Here is a 22,934-nt window from a genome sequence, read left to right on the forward strand (position 1 = left end):
AGCGAGGGTTCACTGTATACATAAAAATCAGGTTTGACCTAGAAACCAAATTTAAAGACTCGGTGTTCATATCTTCGAGTAAATAGCAAAGAATGGCTTTCACTGGATGTGTCTGAAGTAATCCAAGAAATAATGCTGGAACAAAAGCACACCTGAACACATTAAGAAAGATTTAAAATGACTTGGCCTATAATAAATCCCATCTCTTGGTCAACACCAGGAGAAATTTTGAGTGAAAAATCTGGTTACCAAGGCACTTAACAGTTTCATGCCTGAAGAAATCACAGACGCTGGCAAAGTACAGTGAATCAATGAACACGAAGAAGGGTAAAGAATACCAAAAGCAGAGGAACAAAATTCTGAAGGTAACAAGTAAATTTCAGTAAGAAGCGGAAGACATAACTGAAGCTACAAAATTCAACCCAGCAAGATCCCTAAGTTTGTCAAGAAAAGGCTAACCACCATATCTAATATACAGGATTCTTTAACTCAAGGAAGGAAATGAACCAATTGGCAGAAAATAAGAAAACAAAAATACTTGTGGATGTCCTGTCACAGTTCTTTGTTTTCATGTTGGAGCCAGATTCAGAAGGACCAACACCTCCCCATATGAAGTTTCATGAATCAGGAAAACAGTTTTGTCCATTCAAAAACAGAATGAAAATTAAGAAGACCAAGGGTGACAAACTAATATCTCCTCTCCAAATTGCATATCAGATTTCAAAACAAATATCAAACCACCAAAACACAGTACTTGACAAGAGTAAAGTGCATCAGACAACCAAAATACTTACAAGACCATAAAAATACATGTAAAACCAGCAGAATACATTTCAGACCACCAAAACACATGTCCAACTACCAAATACATTGCATAGTGTGCCTAGTACATTTGAAAGTAAGAAATTGCATCTCCACACTTAAAGAATAGAAAAATTAGTTCAAATTCAGTAAACCTTCACTTGTTAATTTCTTTTTAATTGCTATACTGTATACACAGTATATATATATATATTAGTTACTGTACTTGTACCATCTTACCTTTCCCTCTTCAATCACTTTTGGTGGCTTCAGCCTGGTCAACATTTTGTAGGTTTCCAAGTTGCGAGCGAAGCTCCTCCCACGCATCTGGACAGCCTGTTCCCAGTTACGGTCCTGAAGTCAATTAAATTTAGATTGTTACTTGTGAATATTTTACAATTTATCATTACCGTATATCACGGCCTATAAGGCGGCGGGGTGCATAAGACGCCCCCCCCAAATTTCCATTTAAAAAGTAGCTTTTGAGCTCTATTTGCTGTATAAGACCAGTACCCCAAATGTGACACTTACCCACTGACTCAGTAGTCCTTTACCAACCATCCTTGATTTTTTAAAATAAGGCCAATTCACTTCAAGTAATGTCATCAAATTATACCCGCTGGTGTAGTGTAAACACTAGTGACGTCACTGAAGCGTGGTGGGAGTGTTCCCTCGTCTCGGTGGTGTGACTATTTATACAACATGTGGTTCAACAGCAACCACCGTATTCTAATTGTGGTGTTTCATTAGGATTTGAGTGAAAAAGGTTACCAGTATGTACTTACTACATACATTTATTACACATATATATATATATATATATATATATATATATATATATATATATATATATATATACTGAATATACTATGTACAAAAAATGAATGTTCAATGAATTATTTATGGTGCATTAGGGTACTGGTCACTTCTGATGGGCTATAAATAGCTTTGTTATCTCCCCTCCATCTCACCCTGAGCCAGACGGAAGGGTCTTGGTAAATAACATGTTTGCTTATTTTCCATTTACTTTAAATAGATTTACCGAATTATTTGTTTTATTTATTTATTTATAATATACTGTAATATATTAAACACACTGTAATTATTTTCTTTAATTTATAAACTGTTTTGCGACAAAGGAATGTTCTCCAGTAGTGTTTCATTAGGATTTGAGTGAAAAAATATTACGTACTTACACAATTGTTCCTCTTACTTTGACAACACAACATACATACAGTATATTATTTCTCAGTTTTGATCTTTTTTTTTAATTTTTGTATTTATTTATAGTTAGTTACTTAAAATAAGGCCAATTCACTTCAAGTAATGGCATCAAATATTACCAGCTGGTGTAGTGTAAACACTAGTAAAAAATAAAATTTAAATCAATTATTTATAGGAGATAAATATTATTATGAGTAAATATACCGATACCGGTATGCATTACTGACCACCTCCACGGCTAAAAATAGCCCAATCTCGCGGTCACTTTCCCTTTCTTGTCTCCTCACTGGCAAATGGGGGGGGGCGTGGGGAGGGGTGTGTGATGATAGCTGTGTTTATTACAGGGGTATAAATCTCTTTTACGGTATGTTAGACAGGTTTATAATACATTTTTATTATTTTAATATACCGGTAATCTTAATTTGAATCCAGCTTGCCAAACGTAAGTTTCAGTATAAAATAATTAGTGGTAAGACCTTGTGAGTGGCTTACGATGTTTTCATCACCACTCTTGACACACTAAACCACAATATTTAAGAGGTAAGAATTTTAAACTTGGTGGTTTAGACGACCCCCTAACTTTGGGCAGATTTTTTTAATGTTCAAATTTCGTCTTATAGGCCGTGATATACGGTATTTTTGTTTTCACTTTTGCAATTAATTTCCTGATACACAGAAGGAAGGCTGGAAAAAAAATTAAATACTGTAGTACACTCTTCCTTCATTCACTCTTACTGTACTCCTTTAACATCTATTTTACAACAGTGTTCTCCTTCTCTAACCTACCATCACCCACCAACAGGGTGTCTACCCTCCAATAAATCACAAAAAAAATATATGGGCTCTCCAGTCAATTAAAGACACTACCACTTTCTGAATGTCGATCTCCCTCTTTTCTACCACATTGTTCATCCCATCCCTCTATCATTTTCCTGGTCTTTCCATTATTTTCTATCATCCACCTGAATTAGACACTTTTTCCAACCTTCCACTTTCCATTCAGTATATTCATACTGTACCATCTTGCATTGATTTCTGTGGTAATGAATTTGGTATTGTAGTTATAGTACTGCAAGTTACATAGCTTCCACCCTAGAAACACTCATTGCCAATACGTATAGATTATCATTTTGCATAAAAGTGACATACTGTATTATGCAAATGCTTTCTTGCAACTTTAGATTTACAGTGCAGTAATGCTGAAAATTATCTATAATGAATGTGTCATTAAGCATGAAAAAGACTTGTTGGCATCAGCAATACAAGCACTGACATTGATCTGGATCCTCATTTATGAGTCATCCTGCAGCAATGGCATATATTTCTCAAAACAACATTATTTTTCCACATTTTACACATTTATACTAATTAAGGTATTCTTGTACAGTAAACAAGAAATATATTCATAGGCAATCTCCAATCACAAATCTTAAATAACTAGCCATTTAAAGCACATCTGTCAACAACTCTTCCCCATACAGTGTTACTAGATCACCTGCCTCATATCATGCAGGTGGGTCTGGAACAAACTTCTGCTGTTGATTGAGCATGTGTTTAACAAATAAACCGAGTGAAATTTCGGCTTCATTACTAAAGATTGTCAAACGTTTTAAAATGTAATTTTAACTATACTGTTACTGTATAGCCAAATTTCTCTGTATACTGTATGTTTACATTTTACTTACACGATATGGTAGGAATACAATAAATATTAGTTATGTTCTCAATCGTTTTGCAGCACTGTATATTAAATGAAATGACTTACAAAAATATGATATCTAGCTTTTATTACCTGCATGGCTCGAGCTACAGCTTGGGTCTTGAGTACACAGCCCATCAGAGGAACCCGAACTGATTGATTACCATCTAGAGAGATGACACAAGGTTCTGTCTCAGACGTGGCCTCCATGAGAGCAAGTACAGCTTCAGCACCCATGCGACAACCCTGCCAACATACAAACCCAATACATAAGTGTAACACATGAGGTAAAGGTAGCAAGAAGATATACTGATTTCAGAATTGACCAAGTTTAAATGCTAAATGCTAGAGGCAACACATACTGGTCTATTTAAAAAAATAAAAGCTCCAACTCTAATTACAGGGCAGAAAGGGTTTAAATAACTGCAAACTGAACCAATACAACTGACATATCTTTCTCTCTGTTTATCAATATTAAGATAATAATGGGTATAGCATATATGGTAATTAGTATGTCAATCATGAGTTACTTTCCCGGGCCTCACCCTTCACATATGGTAGTGATAAAGCACTAATGCAAAAAAAAAAAAAAAATAAATAAAATAAAATCTATTTCTAAATCAACAGCTAACAAATGGAAACTAAATAATGTAATTAACATAAAAAAGAGTTCTTGAGCAAATGCTACACCATAATATCTATTATTAAAAAATCATCATGTGGACTTATTGTGAATTGATGACCTGTGTCCGAGTGGGCTATTCCCCACAAAAAAAAAATGATGTTGATTATGATGATGATGCTGCTGCTGATGATGTATGATAATAATAAAAATAAAATCCTAAGTGCCAGCCAAGTTGCCTGTAAATAAAACTTACCAAAAGACGGTCAAATGCAGATGGTGAACCACCACGCTGAACATGACCAAGCACAGTCACACGAGTGTCAAAACCGAGCCGATCAACAATCACCTGGGAAAAAAAGTCAGCAGTGATTCCATTTAAAACATAAATTATGATATACGGCATAAAGTATTTTTTGTAAATTTTGTTCTACAACAGCTGTGAGTGTCAAGGACATCATTGTCCCCAAAAGAGTTTTCAGTAAAAGTCTAGGTACAGTACTACATTGGAAACTGTATACTGTACCTCCATGGTCTATGCACACTGTATACCTGCACTGTATATACTGTATAAATGGTATACCAATTGTAAACTTCCAATACAGATTTATTCCGTAAATAATAATATTACTGTATCATCATCAAAGGGTTCTTACCTTTTGCACATCATTAGCAGTAATGGTCTCACCCTGCTGGTCAATAGCTCCTTCAGCAACAAGGATGATATTCAGACGTTGGCCCATAGACCTTTCCTGTTATGATAAAACAATATGTATGAATTTATATATACAGTATATGCATCTGTACATGTATAGTTGTATGTACAGGTATATACTGTTTATGTTTATATATGCATGTATGTATGTTTTGATGCATATGTACACATAATGGTAAGTGCCTAAATTTTTAAGAAAAAAAAAAGATAAACATATATGTTATTCTCGTAATTTTGTTTAAAATCACTGACATAATTCTTAATATGCAATAATTTTCTTAAATACCTGTACCAACATATATAAAATTACAGACAGGTTAAGACAAACATCAGAAACAGTAAAATGATGTAACCCAGTATAAAATAAAAGCAAATACTGAACATGCAATAAATATTTGACAACAATAAATACACTGAACATGCAACAAAAACAGACAAATCCATTTACCATTAACGGTATTAAATGAAGCAATAAAAAATAAATAATTTACAGTACATACCGGTACCTGTATAACTAGACTTACTACAGCATCAGCACAATGTAAATAAATTTCTTAGAGAAATGTTTATGTGTAGGCTATTTTGAGTAACTTCCAAATGGACTCTTGAAATGATATTCCATACCAGGCAGTTGATGCATCCTTGTAAATAATTTATTCTCTCCTATAGTGCTCCCAGAATATATATACACACCCTCTAGGATGTTCAGGCAAGCTTAAGCAAGCAAATTATGTGCCTAGTACTGTAACAAGACTGCCTCCTTGAGGGATGAAACAACACAGTGAATTGAGTTGACTGACACCTCAGTGTACCTACAATAACGTTTTTTATTTTTATTTTCTGCATCTTTTTTATCTCTTAAATTCAACAATTCAATTCTTATCTTAATCAGCTTCCAACTCATTATGTCTGCCAAAAATCAATAACAACCACCCAACATAGTAATATGACTGGCCTATGTAGGTTGCACCCACTTCTTCACAGCACACATACTTTTTGAGTAACTTAAAACACGAAGATTTGATGACAAACATGGACAGAGAAAAAAGTTTTGTATTACATGAGCAAGTAGTATCTCAACTGTATTGAGATGACTAAACAAAGGGTAGAGTAGAAGATGTACAATTACAGAGCCCTGAGCATTATTAATGTATTAGCCTACCCAAGTCAGTACAGTACTAATTATAGTCCAGGTTGTAGGTAGAATTGGATATGCAGGCCTCAATACAAAAAAATGGTTTCTATGGCAGTGTTTATAAAAATAATTAAGTACCAGTATATAACTTGAATTGTGAACATTTCATAAATAAAAGTTTAGTATCATTAATTGATTTTCACATGTAGACACTGTACTGTGTTCATAAAAAATAAATAAGATTTGTGGTTTCATATAAACTGCTCTCATGATTTTCAACAAATAATCAATGAGGAGACAACTCATGCTTCATCTGCTTGATAATTCTGCTTTGCCTTCAATGTACACTGTTGAAAACTATTGATTTTATGTGGTAGAGTACCTGTCTTAAAAGGATCCTTATGAAAGCAAGACTTCACCTTCTGGAAATAGTTTAGAGCAAGAGCAAAGAAGTTTAGTGAAAAGCAGCAACAGATGAAAAAAAAATTGAAGATGAGAACCCACAACTGAAACAATACCTAAGGGCACAGATATACAGCGCAATGTGTAAACTATGTACTCTAGGAGCCTGAAACACGATCAGAATACTTTTTTTGGAGAAGACGATATCAGGTCAAAGAGTCAGCACAAAGACAAGAGTGTAAGGGGTTGTTTGTAACAGTGACCTATAAAAAAATACAGCCAAAAGAACTTTGGAAGTAAAGATGGCAGAATGAAGTTGAAACAGACCCTCATAACATGAAAATATAAAATGGAGTTTTATAAAATATTTGGAAATGCTACTTAAATTAAACACAAATAAAATACATATTTTATTGTCTGTAAGCAATCAAAGCAAATTCAAACCATAAAGCCATGGGTTATTGAAAACAAACATGGTTAGGCATGCTGAAATCAGTATTTAATGATGACACTGCATTATCCATGAACACTATATACTGGTGTATAATTGAGGTATTGTACTTTCAGTTAATGAAAGGAAAAAGGGTGGAACGCTCATATTTATCAGCTTTGAAAATACAAACAAACACAGTAAACTCCCATGAATTCTATATGAATAAGTGATGTATGAAGCAAATTTCCAAAATATTGTTTTTCAAGTGCAATTAAACTCAACAAATAAAGATGAACATCCCTAAACTTATGGATGACCTTTGCCCCTTGTTAATATTTTTATCAAACAAACTAGTCTTAGTGACATACATTGTATACACTATAGCACGTATATTATTATTACATTAACTAAAATACTGAGCATACTAATGGTCTCTAAAATGTATTACTAAACAGCTTCACATTACTAATTGTTGTATGCTTCTCTCCATATCCCTTCTATATTTGAAATACAACATTTTATCATAAAACAAAAACATTAGTTGCAAACAAGTGTATACAAGGACCTCCAGGTCTCCATGAACCTAAGAGCAGAAGAGCTTACGATCACAAAAAAAAAAAAATCCCCATCTACAAGTACAAGCACCTGTCTCTTAATGCACAGTACTGTATTATATCCTACTTTTTGGCAGCTTCTACATCATAGCTTAAGTGAAACTCGACAAAATGATCTTATTTTCTAAATGGAGGTGGTGTCCTATTTTTCTGTACATATGGTTCTAAATATTCCCCTATACTCCTATACCTAATTTAGATAAGCTCCCCTCTAATTTCATCTTTTTTATTTATTTCTACAGAATGGTTCTACAGTGATCCCTCGGTTAACGAGTTACCTTCCATAAGATTCTTAACTTCGGTTAACGAGCAATCCCTCGATTAACGAGTTTTTTACAAGCCGACCTCAACATGTTTTCGCTTGCATTTGGCGGTCCACCAGCTGTAGTATTAGTCCGCCAATACAGTAATCAGTTTTAGGGCTTAAATTCCTTACTATTTTAGTAAATATCAAGAAGTTTATACTATTCAATAATTTTAAAAGTTTAATATTAATATTTTTTAGTCATTTTAACAATTATTGAACATAATTGAAGGTAAAGAAACTAGTTTCTGGCACGCCATCCAGCCTGTTAACACACAAACAGGCGTTAGTCTCTCTCTCTTTTCAGTGGAGGTAACTAAATGCTTTTTTTCTGTGTTTCCAAGCAAATTATTGGCCATTTTGAAATTTATTTTACATAGACAATATATAATGCAGTGCAGTGTTGATTTAAAGAAAATAATCTTGAATTACACCAAGGGAACTAAAATTTTATGGGTGAAATGGCGCCATGGGGCGACTTCTCTTCCACCCCAATGCTTTCTCTTCTCCCTTCTCCTCCATCCCCATTCTAATTCCCATCATCATCATCCAGGAGCCCTCTACATACACACCTCAAAGTAAGTGTGCTTTTCTACATTTTTTGTTGAATTTAGGCAATTTTCTGTGAGCTGGAACCAATTACCCAAAAACCCATTGAAACAATGGTTTCAGTTAACGAGCAACATGCTGGAACGGATTGTGCTTGTTAACCGAGGGACCACTGTATATCTAAAGCCATCCTATTTATACTAATACATTGTACTACATGTATATGTTTGTCTGCTGCCATCATTTTTTTCTTTTATGGAAGGCTGAAAAAGGATAGGATGGTACATAGACAAAATGTGACCACCTCAGTACACCATTGTGAAGCTACCTCAACGTCAGACATGTGGGCCTGACATTAGGTATATTATTGACATGCCTTCACGTATCCTGCACTTAATTTCATGGTCTCAATACCCCTTTTCTGAGTTGAGACTGTAGTCAAAGAAATTAACTCTCACCAAGAAAAAGTGGATCATTCTTCTACCACTATTTCTAAATTAAACTACATTACTAAAACTGAGGAGGAAAAATCGAAAATAAAGGATATTACTAATTTCCTTGGAAAATTTAATCAGGTTATTTAAGTTTACACTAGGGGGGTTGGAAGATAGAAAAGGGGGAGGGCAGGGTTTCAATGAACAGTCAGCAAAAAAAAAAAAAGTTTTTGAACAGCTGGACACGACAGATTTCAGAATACTCGGTAAGCACTATGGGTCTTGTCATCTCAGAATGGTTCGTATGCCTGGCTGCATAGGGACTCAATATTTCATAATAATATGTGGCTCAATTTTATAGTAAAACTTCCTTAAACCTGAAGCTACAATTGGAATTGTTTTATGTCTATTAATAAATACAGTACATCGATTTAAGGATATTAGAGAATACAAAAGGGGAATGAGGCTACAATGAAGTACAGGGGTAGTTGACAAATATTAATCTTGTTTTGAAACATGGTGAACTCATCTTCATATACAAGGTCATCTGAGTCAATGAGGTAAACTTCAGTCGTGATCGGTAATCAACTATGGAGACCCCCCAAAAGAGGTGCATTGCTATCATTGCCCTTCACGGTGAGGGCTTAAACTATAGAGAAATTTCAGTGGATCAGGGTGACGATCTCCACTGTATCACTATGGGTTAGGCGTTATCAAGATAATGGTGCCACCAGTGACAAGCATTGGAGTGGCTGCCCTCACTACACAACTCCAGATGAAGATCAGGTAATGATGCTATGATAATAAAGCAGAAGTAATCTATTGAAAATAATATATACCCTGTACTTCACTATAACCATAATGTTCTCTACCAATACGGTTTCTTTCTACCCCTAAACCAGGCCATAGTAGCTGCCTGTCAAGCTTCTCCATTCATCAGGGCTGCCAGCATTTTGGTCATTTTGCCATATTGTTTAATAACTTTTTTGCCAACTGTACAATCCTGTCTAATTTTCCAAATACAGTAGAATGAAAGTGGGTCCCATAAAAGCATTTGCAAACATTAGAATGGCAAAGTCTCTCCTCAGTCCCTTCCATTCCACACATTAACTTTTCCTCTGTGCTAATAAGCATGTTACAAGGCTTAAAAAATAAAATGTATTGACTGCATTATATACTTGTTCAAAGCTGTCCTTCAGCCTTCACTAACTTAATAAAGTTACTTGGTAATCATGAAGTTTTGAGCAGCTTCACTGTCAACTGAGATTTGTTTATCACCAGACTTTAAACAACAAAGGCCATATAAGTGGCACGTCTGTGTACTACACCCGCACTTTCTGAAACACTCGCTCCTTCCAAATTTCTGAGGGTTTCATAGACATCTGATATAGTAGAAATCAGGAGCAAATTTTCAAAATAGCTGAAAATTCCATATTTCTGGGTTCCTGATACTCAAGGTTGCACTGTATCACCAATAATATTGGTAAAGGCAAATCTTCTCAAAACTGGCAGTAAGATCCCCACACGTTTGAAGTTACATTGCAAATCCCTCCACTGTCATTTAACACCTACCTCACGCACATTTTTAATCCCTCTAACTTCAGTTCAAACAAAATTAAATAAGTCTATAATTTGGAACACTTACTTCATGAGAGTTTACACATATTAAACAAGAACTCTTAGGCCAAAAAATGCAAACCACGCACAGATAGTTCCAATACACATTACCGATTCCAACTTGGCACACAGTTTATTCGGCCAGTCGTGAACAGGTGGACTCTCCGGAACAAACATGAAGTCTGCTTCACAGGCTATACTAGCTGACACACTCAGATAGCTAAGGAGTTAAGGTCAAGTGTAATTCAAGGTCATGATGATTGTTACACAGAAGGAGTGGTCATATATTTTTTTTTCCAGATTACCAAGGTATTGTTAACCAAACAAATGTATTATTTTGATGTCAATGGATTTATATGGGGGGTTTAACATGTAAAATGTGTTTTATGAGAGCAAGGAGGAGATTAAGGAGGTGGAGAAAAATAAAAAGTAAAAGAATTCAAACATAGGATTTATGACAACCTGTCAACTAATAGTAAAATTTTAATAAATAAATTTGACCCTCCTGAAAAAATAAAAAGCAGCAAAATTTTCTGTAATACCATGTTGCTACTTTCTATGCTATGTTGTCACCATAAACAACCTGTAATTCTATTCACACTTTTCTAAGAGAAGAAGTAAAAAAAAAGTCCACAAACATACAAGGAAAGAGTTATAAAGCTGAAGATCTACTGTCACGAAGCAACTCTGAACCTTCCAGAAAAACCAAGGATCAACATAAATGTGCTGGAGGTCACCTGTAAAGCACTGAAGCATATGTACACCATAGACTATAAAAATAAAAATAGTAGAGGAATTTAATCTTGCCTGCTGCAGTTTATTACAGATCTTTTCCCTCCAGTTCTCAGCAGGAGGGTTTTCAGGAATGAACACAAAGTCTGCTTCAGAGGTCAGAGCGGCTACAAGAGCCAGGTACCTGCAATACCAATCACATTAAGGAAGGTTTATCAAAGTAATGCAATTCTAATTACAAAGTCAAACACTGAGATTAATATACTCAAGATTTCTGAATCAAATTCAGTGAGAATTGTGTACAGGGGGTCCCCGACTTACACCCACCCGCCAATATGAATGGGGCTAAACTTGAAAATTACAGTATTTTATTTACCGGAGGACTTATTTTTTACTTTCATATACTGTACTGTATTTTGTCATTCTATTTCTTCCTTTATCTTAAATTAAGTGATTTTAGATGTACATAAAGACTTAGGCTACGATTTAATGGGATTTTAAACATTGTTCTGTAAGTACGGTATGCACATAGCATGTTTTCTGATTTACATACAAATCCGACTAAAGAATGTCCTCAGGAACAAAACCCGTTCGTAACCCGGGGACCCCCTGTATTGATGATGACATGGCTTAACTGTCAGGCCTCTTTCACATGACATATTTTGTCATGTAAATCAATGTAATTTGATGGACGTTTGGGTGAAAGGCCTCACTGAACTTCATTGAATTCCAAGTTGAGCGACAAAAAGTGCTCATGTAAACGAGGCATTAGACTTATACACCACAACCTAACCAATCAAAATATATGAGTTTTTATCCAACTAGTGCATTTCTGAATACCTGACCCAGTAACCTAGTCATCCACAAGAAGAACTAAACACTTAGTACTTTAGGTCAAAGTTGTTAGTAATTTTAGATAAAGGCTGAAGAATGTTGTCGTCATACATGTGTTAGGCATATATTGTACAATATTAATGCTATGTTCAACGTAATAGTTCAGTTGTAATATTGATTATGTGAATTTAAATAACTTGAGTGCTCCAAAACTTAATCATAAAAGATGTAATACTTCATATTCCACTCTAAATACAGCATATTCTTTTTCCGAGAAGTTCCTCCTTGGTTCTGTGGGGTAGTTACCATCTATTTGTGTTAGTGAATTACACTAGTTTGTTTCTCTGTAAACAGCCTGTTCTGTAGAATTGTATGCTGGTGTATATTCACTTATTTGTCACAATAGAGCATTAGTTATTGCTATTGATAGATAAGAACCACTCAAAAGATATTAGTCATATTAATAGATGGCTACAGAAATTTGGTTAAAGGTAATAGAGAAGATGTCATATTTATAAATAGAATATAAATCAGCCCTAAGACTAACATTCTCGACTGAACAGGAAGAATAAAAATTAGTAGCAGTCAGTTGTCACATTTCTAAAGATTACACGAATCTTCATAATTTAATTTTTCCTTTCTCAACTGCCATTTCCTCCAACTTGTTCTTTGTTTACTCACACCATCCAGTTCCCTCTAGAACATTTTAATGTTCTCTTTATAATCTTGTGCCATCTGTCATCTGTTCTTCCTGCCTGTGCTTTCTTCCCTACTTCTTTTTCCTTAACTCTTAATATCCCTAACTCCCTTTTCTCATCACTCCCTAGTGGCAACTGGTACCCACACACCCTTTTCTTCTCTGCCAGGAAGCACAAGGGCAATCTGAGACTTAATCACTGTGTTGATAATATCTCAAAAAACAATACAAAAAAGGAAGACACTAAAACTAACACACAAAAACTATCAGTTTCAATGCAAATAATAAACAGATCAGCAGCTTTTAGCATATTTTCAGTCAAACATATTGGCGACAAGTCCTTGAAGTTCTGAAATACATTCAAATAATTGATAATCCAAAGAAGAATTTACAGATAGTAGGCAGGATGCCTGTTCAATTGTGAAGCTTAACCCTTTTCTCTCTCTATATATACAGTACAGTAACTGTACCTGTGTACAGTATAGATAAAAAATATATATCTTGAGGAAGTGGAAGCACTCTTTGTTTCCATTTACACACAAAGCTGGAATTCACATGAAACTAGCAGCCAATGAGAATCCAAAAAGACACTGAGAATCAATGAGAATAAAATATCCTTGTACAGAGCATAAAAAATCTATAGCTAACCTTGATAAGAAATACTTACCCACCACCAATTGTTCTGCCTTTGTAAACTTCATCAAGATTCATCCTTTACCAAATCAAACATATTATACTATGATACCTATGGGTGAGAAGATGACTAGTAATGCAACTATCAGCTAAGAGAAGGTCCTTTGGTGACACTCCTAGCTCACTCTAAAATCTCCTGTACCCATTCATCTCAGCTGTACTTTCTAAGACTGTGCTCTGGAACTGCCCCAGCTTCTCTTCAACCCTTCTAACTTCGCACACACATTAATATTCGACCACCTATACCCTTTCCACACTAACCTGGCCTGTAAGCCACGCCCCTCTTCTATCCTAATAGCTGATTGGTTCATAGAAAATTCAAACACAAATGTGTTCACAATTGGTAAGCAGACCTGTTATTATCTAAAATAATGTTAAATATCTGAACTATCAAACTGCAAATGATTTCGAGGCATTAGTTTAAATACTTATCATAAAAGGTCGATATAAATACGTGCAGTCCCGGGGGAGGAGGTAAAATGCTCAGGGGAATCAATCAGCTATTTGTAGCTATAGATAAGGGGTGTGGCGTACGGGCCAGGTTAGCGTGGAAATACTTTAGTTTCAAGTATTTCTTTAAATCTTTCAGCCACATTTTCTTTCTTCGGTTTGCCAACTTTATTAACCTTCTCACTTCTTTCAGTCTCAAGAGCACTGAACCTTCCAATTGTGGAATAGTTTTGTTTTGGTCTTGCTATCTCCCTACTCAATTCAAATTGCAAAGGTTATAGCCTAACAACCTTCTTTCTTCTCAATTCCTTCCATTCCCTAATTCCTTGTGACATTCTTTCTTTTTTTACACCACCTCTGCCTGCCATCACATGTTTCTCTCCATTTCAATTAACTTCTGGCAATGTCCCCTCCAAATTCCTATCACAAATACTTGCATTGAAATCCCCTATTACTATCGTTCAAAATGAAGCCTTCAATACAATTATTCAGGTCTCCTCAAAGCCTCTCACTTTCCTCTTTTCACCCAGTGCATACACAATCATAGTACTGTACTGTATCCCATTTCTTATACCCTACCTTTCATCTGTAACATAATATTCTGGGACAAACATCCCCCCACCATATTTTCCATTCTGACACTCCACACTTCATTCTTACCCTTTCAGTCACTGACTTACTCCCCTCACTTAACCCTATCTCAAAACTTATTCTTAGAAAACTGGAAATTCTCAAAATACTTGAAATTTTCTTCCTTGCATCATGTAAAATTTTCTACCTTGCTATATCAACATTTGTTTCCTAACGCAAACACAATTAAATGTTTGTTTTCAGACTTAAATATAAAAATAAAGAAAACCTTGATGTATGCATACTCAAGAAAAATAATATTAAATATTGTATTTTAATAAGTTGAGAGATCCCTAGGCAGGCCTACATAGCACCTTACCTTGGATTTGTTTATGTCGACTCCTAGAAGCTTCATTGTGTCACATGACATTTTGTAAGAAGTAGAGTTCATGAATACAATAATTAATATCCGACTGAATAAATAGCCTAATCAATTATCTTTACATTTATTTGTATTAACAAAATATCAACACTGTGTTCACAAGCTTCTACAATTAATAATCATCACATTAAACTAAAGATTCACTTGAGGTAATTTATGCCAGATGTTGTTTGTGGTCACATGAGATCCTACAACAAGATAAAATCATGGGACAATGCTGGTTAATGTTGTGACATATCATCTATCCCATAACCACTAAGCTATTGTAGGTAGACTTAGGTTATCTCATTCTTAATAAGGATTGGAGGGGAGGGCATAAATTCAAAATGTAATCCCCAACAGAGAACTACTACAAGGTAACTTACAGCACAAGCCATTTGGCCCAGGCACTTACCCACAATGTCTCCCCATGACCTCCAAAATGAAGCAACGCTGGTGGGAATATGCTGTTGCAGCAATGGCATCGACTGCCTCAATGATCCTGTGTAGTGCAGAATCAGTGCCAATGGTCATGTCAGTGCCACAGAAGTCATTATCAATGGAGCCGACCATACCCACAATGTTAAGATGAGAATAACTCTGCTTTTCCTCTTCTGTGATTTCTCCTGTTTGGAATTTTAGAAGGATTTAGTTACCTTATATTATTTTCAAAAATTTTCCAATACTTTTTCTTTAATACAGTATTGTACTCAGACATTTTTGTATAGCAAAATGTATTTACTATTGACTTCAGAATATTTCCTAATATCAAGTGTGCATGGCTTGAAAATGGCATAAAAAACCATGATATTGATCAGAAAAAAAAAGGGGGGTTCACTGCACTCACCATGTTCCTCCACCCACAACTTCTTGTACCCCCCTCCCCTCCCTGAATGGGAGATTCTTTGTCAGTAGGAGATGAGATGATGAAATGCATAGTTTAAAGTCGAGAGGAGATGTGTAGTTTAGACTATCAGAAAGCTTTCCTCGGCACCCAGAAACATTCCGGGGATGTGCGATAGTGTTTGTCCATGCAAGATGTGTAGTTTAGACTCTCATAAACTTTTCCCAGTACCCGGAAAAATTCCAGGGATGTGGGATTTTTTCCGGGTTTGAGCGAGTCATCTTATTCCCCGGAAATCTCTCATCCTAAGAAGAACTCTGCACTAATTATTCTGGCTAACGGGGATATCACTTGTATATACTCACCCTTCTTGAGAAGCAGTTGAAGGAGTGCTGCCCAGTCCTGCTTAAACAAGTTTGCTCCAGTAAGGGATCCATCACCTCCTATTACGACAAGATTTGTGATGCCATGCTTAACCAGATTCTTGGCAGCCTTCAAGCGGCCTTCACGGTCACGAAAGTCCTTGCACCTTGCTGAACCAATCACTGTGCCACCCTAGAAGAGATTTATACAGTACAATAAAAGCAAATGGTTTGTTTATGGGTATTTATAAGAATTTTATACTAAAAACCACAGAAATTGCAAACATAGGTAGGCATCATACAAAAGTACACTTTACTACTGTATGAATCATAATAACAAATCATACACAGTACGTATATTAGTACAGTACAGTGGAACCCTTGAAGATGCGGACTAAAAGGGGAGACCACTTGTCCGGAAAAGCCGATTTTCCGGCAAATAATAAATGATATAAGAAACACCAAAAATACAGTATTAATATAGTGATAAACAAATTACCGTATATAAACCATGCATTTACCTATGATAACATAATAAGAAACATTGTATCATTACTAGAGTGAATGAAATAATATTCCCACAAACACGGGCCTAAAATGTTTTTTGCTCTGGTTTGGGAATGTTTCTTAGGGAAACTTCTAGGAGGTTTCTTAGGCCAGAACCCCCAAATTTTTTGTCCGGATCTTCTGAAATCCGAATTTCTCGGGTCCGGATCAAAGAGGATTTACTGTACTGGACAAGTATACCTCACTATACATTGGACAAGCATTCTTGAACAATGTGATGCAACATGAAATAATATACAGTATTATGAACACAATACATTTCTATGGACAAATGAAAATATTTTCAAGCTTTTGGCTGACAGCATTTTTATGGATACATAATAACTATGGGTTTGGCAATCTAAAAAATTTGGTAATGTAAAATACCTTTGGTCGCAAGCATTTTGGATTATGAAGACCCTACTGCAATAGAAAATGCAAGAGTTGTGTGACAGATGAAGACATCAACTAGTGAAAAATAAGGAGTATAAACACAAATTTGGTCTTATGAAGCAATACTATCTCGAGAATGACCTGGTTTGAATTGGGAACAGACAGATCAAAGGTTTTTCAATAATGGAAATCCAGTGTAGATGATAATGAACAAGAGAAGGTCTGACTGTTAAGACTGGTGTAATGCCAAGACTTCAGCTATTTATTTCTCAGCCTTCAATGGTGAGCTATCATCTCCTAGATCCCTCATTGAAAGCTTAGATTGTAAAATAAGACTTTTAAACCCTAAAACTAATGCCAAACATTAATGCTGTAAGTTACCTGGGTGGCAATCTTTAGACTAAATAGGTATATCCATAATGCTTCATGGCCCAATGGCAGGCTATAAACAGATTGAACTACATTTGCTTACAACAGGTTTAATAATTCCACAAGAACTTACTATAATTCACTTTAATACCAATACTGAAATCAATCCACTCTATCTCTCGAAATGTGAGGTGCAAGTCAAATTTGTAAAGACTGATAAGCAGATGGACAAGAAACATTGAAGCATCCCCTCCGAACTTTCAACTGGAAAGGTACTCGAAGAAAACCATCAAAACGGCACTGAATAATTAACAAGTCACAAACTTCTCATATGCAAGAATACAAACTACAATATTACCTTATGGATGATTCCAGAGACAGATGACCAGTGAGCCTCTGCAATGTGTTCACCGCCATCAACCATGCCCTGATAACCTTCTTTGATGAAATACACGCGTGCTCCCACATATAAACCCATCCGCACTACTGCACGAACGGCTGCATTCATACCCTGGAAAGGAAAAATGGTTTCATTGGACACACAAATGGTTATAGAAATTTACATATACTATAAAGCACAACTGCACAATCATGAACAATCTACTATAGGAGGAACAGAAAAAGATAAACAGTTGGATAAGCAAGGAACAAGAATAAACTCTACTTGGATAGTGATACCCAAGAGATGAATGCAATGATGAAATGGGCCATGGACATAGGCTCAACAGACCACTGGGGAAAGGGAAAAGACAAAGGACCACTGGCTAAAAAGAAAAAGATATACTAAACCCTAAGAGTTGGATGATAAACAAAGGAAGTGCTATAAGCACATGTCTACTTCCATTCCAATGTATTTGTCTAAATATTAATTCAATCTGGCAAATAAAATTCAATGATATACAAAATATTTTAGGAAGATCATAAAAATTGTGCCCAACAGGAAAAAAAAATAACTAAATTAAAGGCTAACCTGGGAGTCACCTCCACTGGTGAGGACGGCAATGCCCTTGCCCTTATGCATGCCACGCTCAATGATGTGGCCCTCCTGACCCAATACGATATGTGCATCTTGGCTTCCTTCTGTGCTCGCCATGTAGTCGATGAAAGCCTGCCAAGGGTCTTCAGGGAATGTTGGTGGGGGTGGGATAACCTCCTACAAATAAAGCAAACTATTACTAAATTATATATATATATATATATATATATATATATATATATATATATATATATATATATATATATATATATATATATATATATATATATATATATATATATATATATATATATATATATATATTCAGTAATAAACAATAATGAATCTTTTGTACATATTCTTAAGATAAATGACGCGGTACCCTTAAATGCACACGTACAGTATATATTGGCGTTCCCAATCCATCTCTTTTTTTTCTTTGCCATTAGTGGTTAGCTACTTCTATTGTTCCATTTATTAACATTAAATAACGTTACTTAAAACATATATATTAATTTTTTTACATTAATTTTACTACAGCTACAACCAGGGTCTTATTTTCTTAATTTTCTCATGTAGAAGTATCGTCCCGGACTCCCGGCTGTAAAGACAAACAAAAACAATGGAGTCCCATTTCCTCTTGTGTGACCATATTATTATTCATTTATATTGTATAAGGTGTATTCAGAAACATTATTTAAAGAACATAGTTTGCAATTTTCATTATTTGTATTGTTTTGGGGGGAAAAGTGTAAAAAGCCACACAATAGGTGTGAAAAGGTCACACTTGGGAACGCATCTCATTATTATTGCTTTATTTTAATGGTAATTAATGATTCGCGATAAGACGATTCACCTTACAGTGCAAAGTTGGAGGACACATTAGCATCATTATTCGAGGCTTTACTGTATATACACACAAGTAATATCTCCGTTAGCCGGAATCCCCGAAACCCGGAAATTTTCGATAACCGGAAATAAAATTTGCTCAGAAAATCATTCTCAAAGCCGGAATTTTCCAGAAATTTCCGGCTTTAGGAAAAAATTTTCTGAGGTTGAAAATCGAGAGGATTTTCTGAAAAGTCTTGAATAAAGACAAAAGTTAAACTATTTTTGGGGGACTTCACCTGACCTGACTCATGTCAAGTGGAGGTAGGGTGTGGGATCAGTGGTCTCATTACTGACCTTCTGATGAAATCTCAGGTCACCCTTTCTTGGGTGGGGGATTAGTGGGTCTTATGACCTGAAGATGTCTTGAATAAACACAAAAGCTAAAGTATTTTTATTTTTAGGGAGATTGTGATAAGAATAAATGAGCAAAGTTGTATTCCTTCAACATAACATTACATAACATTTTAAAATATGGAATGAGAAAGCAGAAAAGTGTGGGTGATTAGAGAGATGGAGTGGAAAGGAGTGTAACATGTACCAGTGTTGCCAAGCGATAAGCTCCTCAACAGTTGACCTTTTAATTCGCCTCCATGCAGTCACATAAGACCCTCACTGGATGTGTGTGTGTGTCAAACATTCAAAGAAATATTGTTGAGATTGCCAAGCACATTGTAGGATTTGAAGAAGTTGATGAAGTGTTTGTTCAGGAGTTAGGTGGTGAGGTGACATGCCAAGACACTTACACAGCACACACATTAACAGCACTACTAAACCATTGTCTTATAACATTTAACATTATAATTTCTATTTTAAAATTAATTGATACATGACGGCACAACAGGGCTACTTTTGCACTTAGACAACTGATCAATGAATGAACCAGGGCATTTGGAGACACATACACTAGTGATGTCAAGAAGCTTTGCAACTGCTACCACACCTGAGCAACCTCATAAATTTTCACAACCTGTACTCAAATGTACTAAGTTAACCCTTTCGCTGCATTTCCCCCACTTGCCATTTTATTCTCGCTACCACCAGACGATTTTTTTCAGCTTAGGGTAACCTTCCACATTCAAAGGATTAATTATTAAATTTTTTATGTCTGGTGCAAACTATGGGATGTTTATATTCAAATTAATCACCATCTTTTGCAATATTTCTAGCAATGCAAATTATATTCTGCTAAATCAAGTAGGTGATATTTTATAACCGAAAAACTTAAACTCCCTGCCTTTTATAATCCTTGAGTATGTGTTAATCTCCCCTCCTGGCTGTCGACACCCCACCTCCCAGCCAGCAGTGAAGGGGACAGATGGCGGTGATAATGATTAATGGGATGAATTTGTTTTAGGCTTAAAGTTTTCTCTTATAAAATGTCACAGACTTAACTTAAGAGAATATAACTTACACTGCTGGAATCCTTTTAAGATAATGATTAATTTGAGTCATTCTAGACATCTTCAGGTCATAAAACCCACTAATCCCCCACCCAACAATGGGTGACCTGACATTGCATCAGGTCAGGTTAGTAACATGACCCAATAATCTCCCACCCAACCTCCATCACAAGTGTTAAGACGTGATTAGTTATGTATTACAGTCAATTGAGTGAAGTGTCTGCCTATTCTAGGCTAAAGATGACAGGATATGCTGGTGAGTACAATATTTACAGTAGTATACATTATTATGTTTACTGTATGAACAATATTGTACAGTGATGTTTGCATAAATAACTACAGCTCACCCCACAAAGGGTCACAGCTCAAGGTTGAAGAAGCCGCAAGTCCAGAAAACTGAGGACAAACTTTGTCAGAATGCGTGGTGTGAACTCGTGGAACAACCTGCCAGTGTGTGTTGTGACGGCACCGAGTGTGAGCTCTTTCAAGACCAGACTCGACCAACACTGGAGCGGGTTCAGGTACATTCAGGAGCCGGTGCATGCCCAGTACTTGCCAACAGTGCGTAACAGAGACATGACCGATCGCCCAAGCGGCTAACGAGCCGATCAGTGGCGAAGAGGATAAAAGTAAAAGAAACAACTCTATTCACACCCTTATCTTATAGAGCTTTTGTTTTGTAAAATAGATTTATTTAACCAAACTTTTAGATAAAGTATTGAGGATTATTTAGATTAAAAATGGAGTGTAACGAAATTAAAATTTATTTTACTGACTCCAGTATCATTATTTATTAAATTTTTTAATAAAAGAATGGAATTCCCATCACTATATCATATCGAAACATTCCGTTTAAGGGATATCTCATTGGAAACGTCTCGTAGAAGATTTATTAAGGATCAGTATGATATCAAATTCATCTCCCTATCACAATTAGCCACGCTTGAGGGAGGAGGGGGGGCTGACCACGTGACCCTTACCCCACCAAAAAAAAAGGTTTAGCTTCCGTCAACAACACTCAGCTCACAATACCCACACTGTGCTACACATCACACATACTGTACACCCCTACATCCCATACATACACACACACAAACACACCCTCCAACAACCACCCACACACTCCAACCCCACCCACACACCTCTCCATCACCCCCAACTCCACCCTCACCCACACCACCCCCCACCAACACACACCCCAAATACACACCCCCAACATTGCACACACTCTAACAACCACTCCCCCCACAACCACACACCCCAATATCACACCATCCACATGCACACACATTCCAACACCACTCACACACCCCCAACAAGGGAATTAAGACAGCAAGCATGAGGAGCGAGGGTCTTATTGTAGGACACATCTGCGTGTGTGTGACTGCATTGTAGCGAGTTAAATATTAGCTGTTGAGGAGCACTTGGCAATACAAACTCATTTCCACTCCATCTCTCTAATTACCCACACCTTTCTGCTTTCTCATTCCATATTTTAAAATGTTATGTAACGTAATGTTAAAACGATACAACTTTGCTCATTTATACTTATCACAATCTCCCTAAAAATACTTTAGGTTTCGTGTTTATTCAAGACCTCTTCAGGTCATGAGACCCACTAATCCCCCATTCCACCAGAACGTCAGTAATGCGAGACCACTAATCCCCCATCCTACCTCCACCTGACATTGCATCAGGTCAGGTCACTTAAATGAGACCCACTATTCCCCCACAGCTCCATGGGAGTGGAAAACACCAGTCTTTGCTGTAACACAGCTTCATTAACACTCACATCATACAGAAGATATTGGAAGCATAATGTATTGTCTAATGGTAGACCCTGCTACTATATGGCATCACGAAAATTGTGACCAAGTCTCAGGTTGCTGATCTGACTTTCTGCCTCATTTACACACAATTGCAGGATCTCAATTGTTTCTCTTACTTTGACGACACAACATACTGTACATATATTGTTTCTCACTATTGATTTTTTCATTTCTTTATGGTCCTTTATCATTATTATTATTATTATTATTATTATTAGTGTTGTTATTATTATTATTGTTATCATTGTTATTTTGTTTTTAATTTTGTATTTTGCATTACAAATTTTATTTACTATAAATTATTGTTTAATTTTTATGTTTGTATTTTTATTATAAATTTTATTTAATATGAATAATTATTATTATTATTACATTTTC

General features: G+C 35.8%; 1 protein-coding gene across 12 annotated transcripts in view; it reads right to left on the bottom strand.

Moving 5' to 3' along the window:
* Nucleotides 1-22,934, bottom strand: part of LOC121872551 (ATP-dependent 6-phosphofructokinase-like) — an 86,803-nt gene that overhangs the window by 36,415 nt on the left and 27,454 nt on the right. For 10 of the 12 annotated variants that reach the window (XM_042375346.1, XM_042375340.1, XM_042375343.1 and 7 more), the window contains 9 exons: nucleotides 18,431-18,613; nucleotides 17,819-17,971; nucleotides 16,156-16,345; nucleotides 15,362-15,572; nucleotides 11,357-11,465; nucleotides 5,003-5,098; nucleotides 4,603-4,695; nucleotides 3,818-3,970; nucleotides 1,042-1,155 (listed from right to left, as the gene is read on the bottom strand). In XM_042375346.1, coding sequence (XP_042231280.1) covers nucleotides 1,042-1,155; nucleotides 3,818-3,970; nucleotides 4,603-4,695; nucleotides 5,003-5,098; nucleotides 11,357-11,465; nucleotides 15,362-15,572; nucleotides 16,156-16,345; nucleotides 17,819-17,971; nucleotides 18,431-18,613 — 1,302 coding nt within the window. Of the gene's footprint in view, nucleotides 1-1,041; nucleotides 1,156-3,817; nucleotides 3,971-4,602; nucleotides 4,696-5,002; nucleotides 5,099-10,660; nucleotides 10,770-11,356; nucleotides 11,466-15,361; nucleotides 15,573-16,155; nucleotides 16,346-17,818; nucleotides 17,972-18,430; nucleotides 18,614-22,934 lie in introns of all 12 variants that reach the window. The other 2 variants (XM_042375339.1, XM_042375348.1) reach the window with 1 other exon arrangement.

The sequence above is a fragment of the Homarus americanus genome, unplaced genomic scaffold, assembly GCF_018991925.1.
Source record: "Homarus americanus isolate GMGI-L3 unplaced genomic scaffold, GMGI_Hamer_2.0 scaffold39155, whole genome shotgun sequence".
In the NCBI taxonomy this organism is placed as follows: Eukaryota; Metazoa; Arthropoda; class Malacostraca; order Decapoda; family Nephropidae; genus Homarus; species Homarus americanus.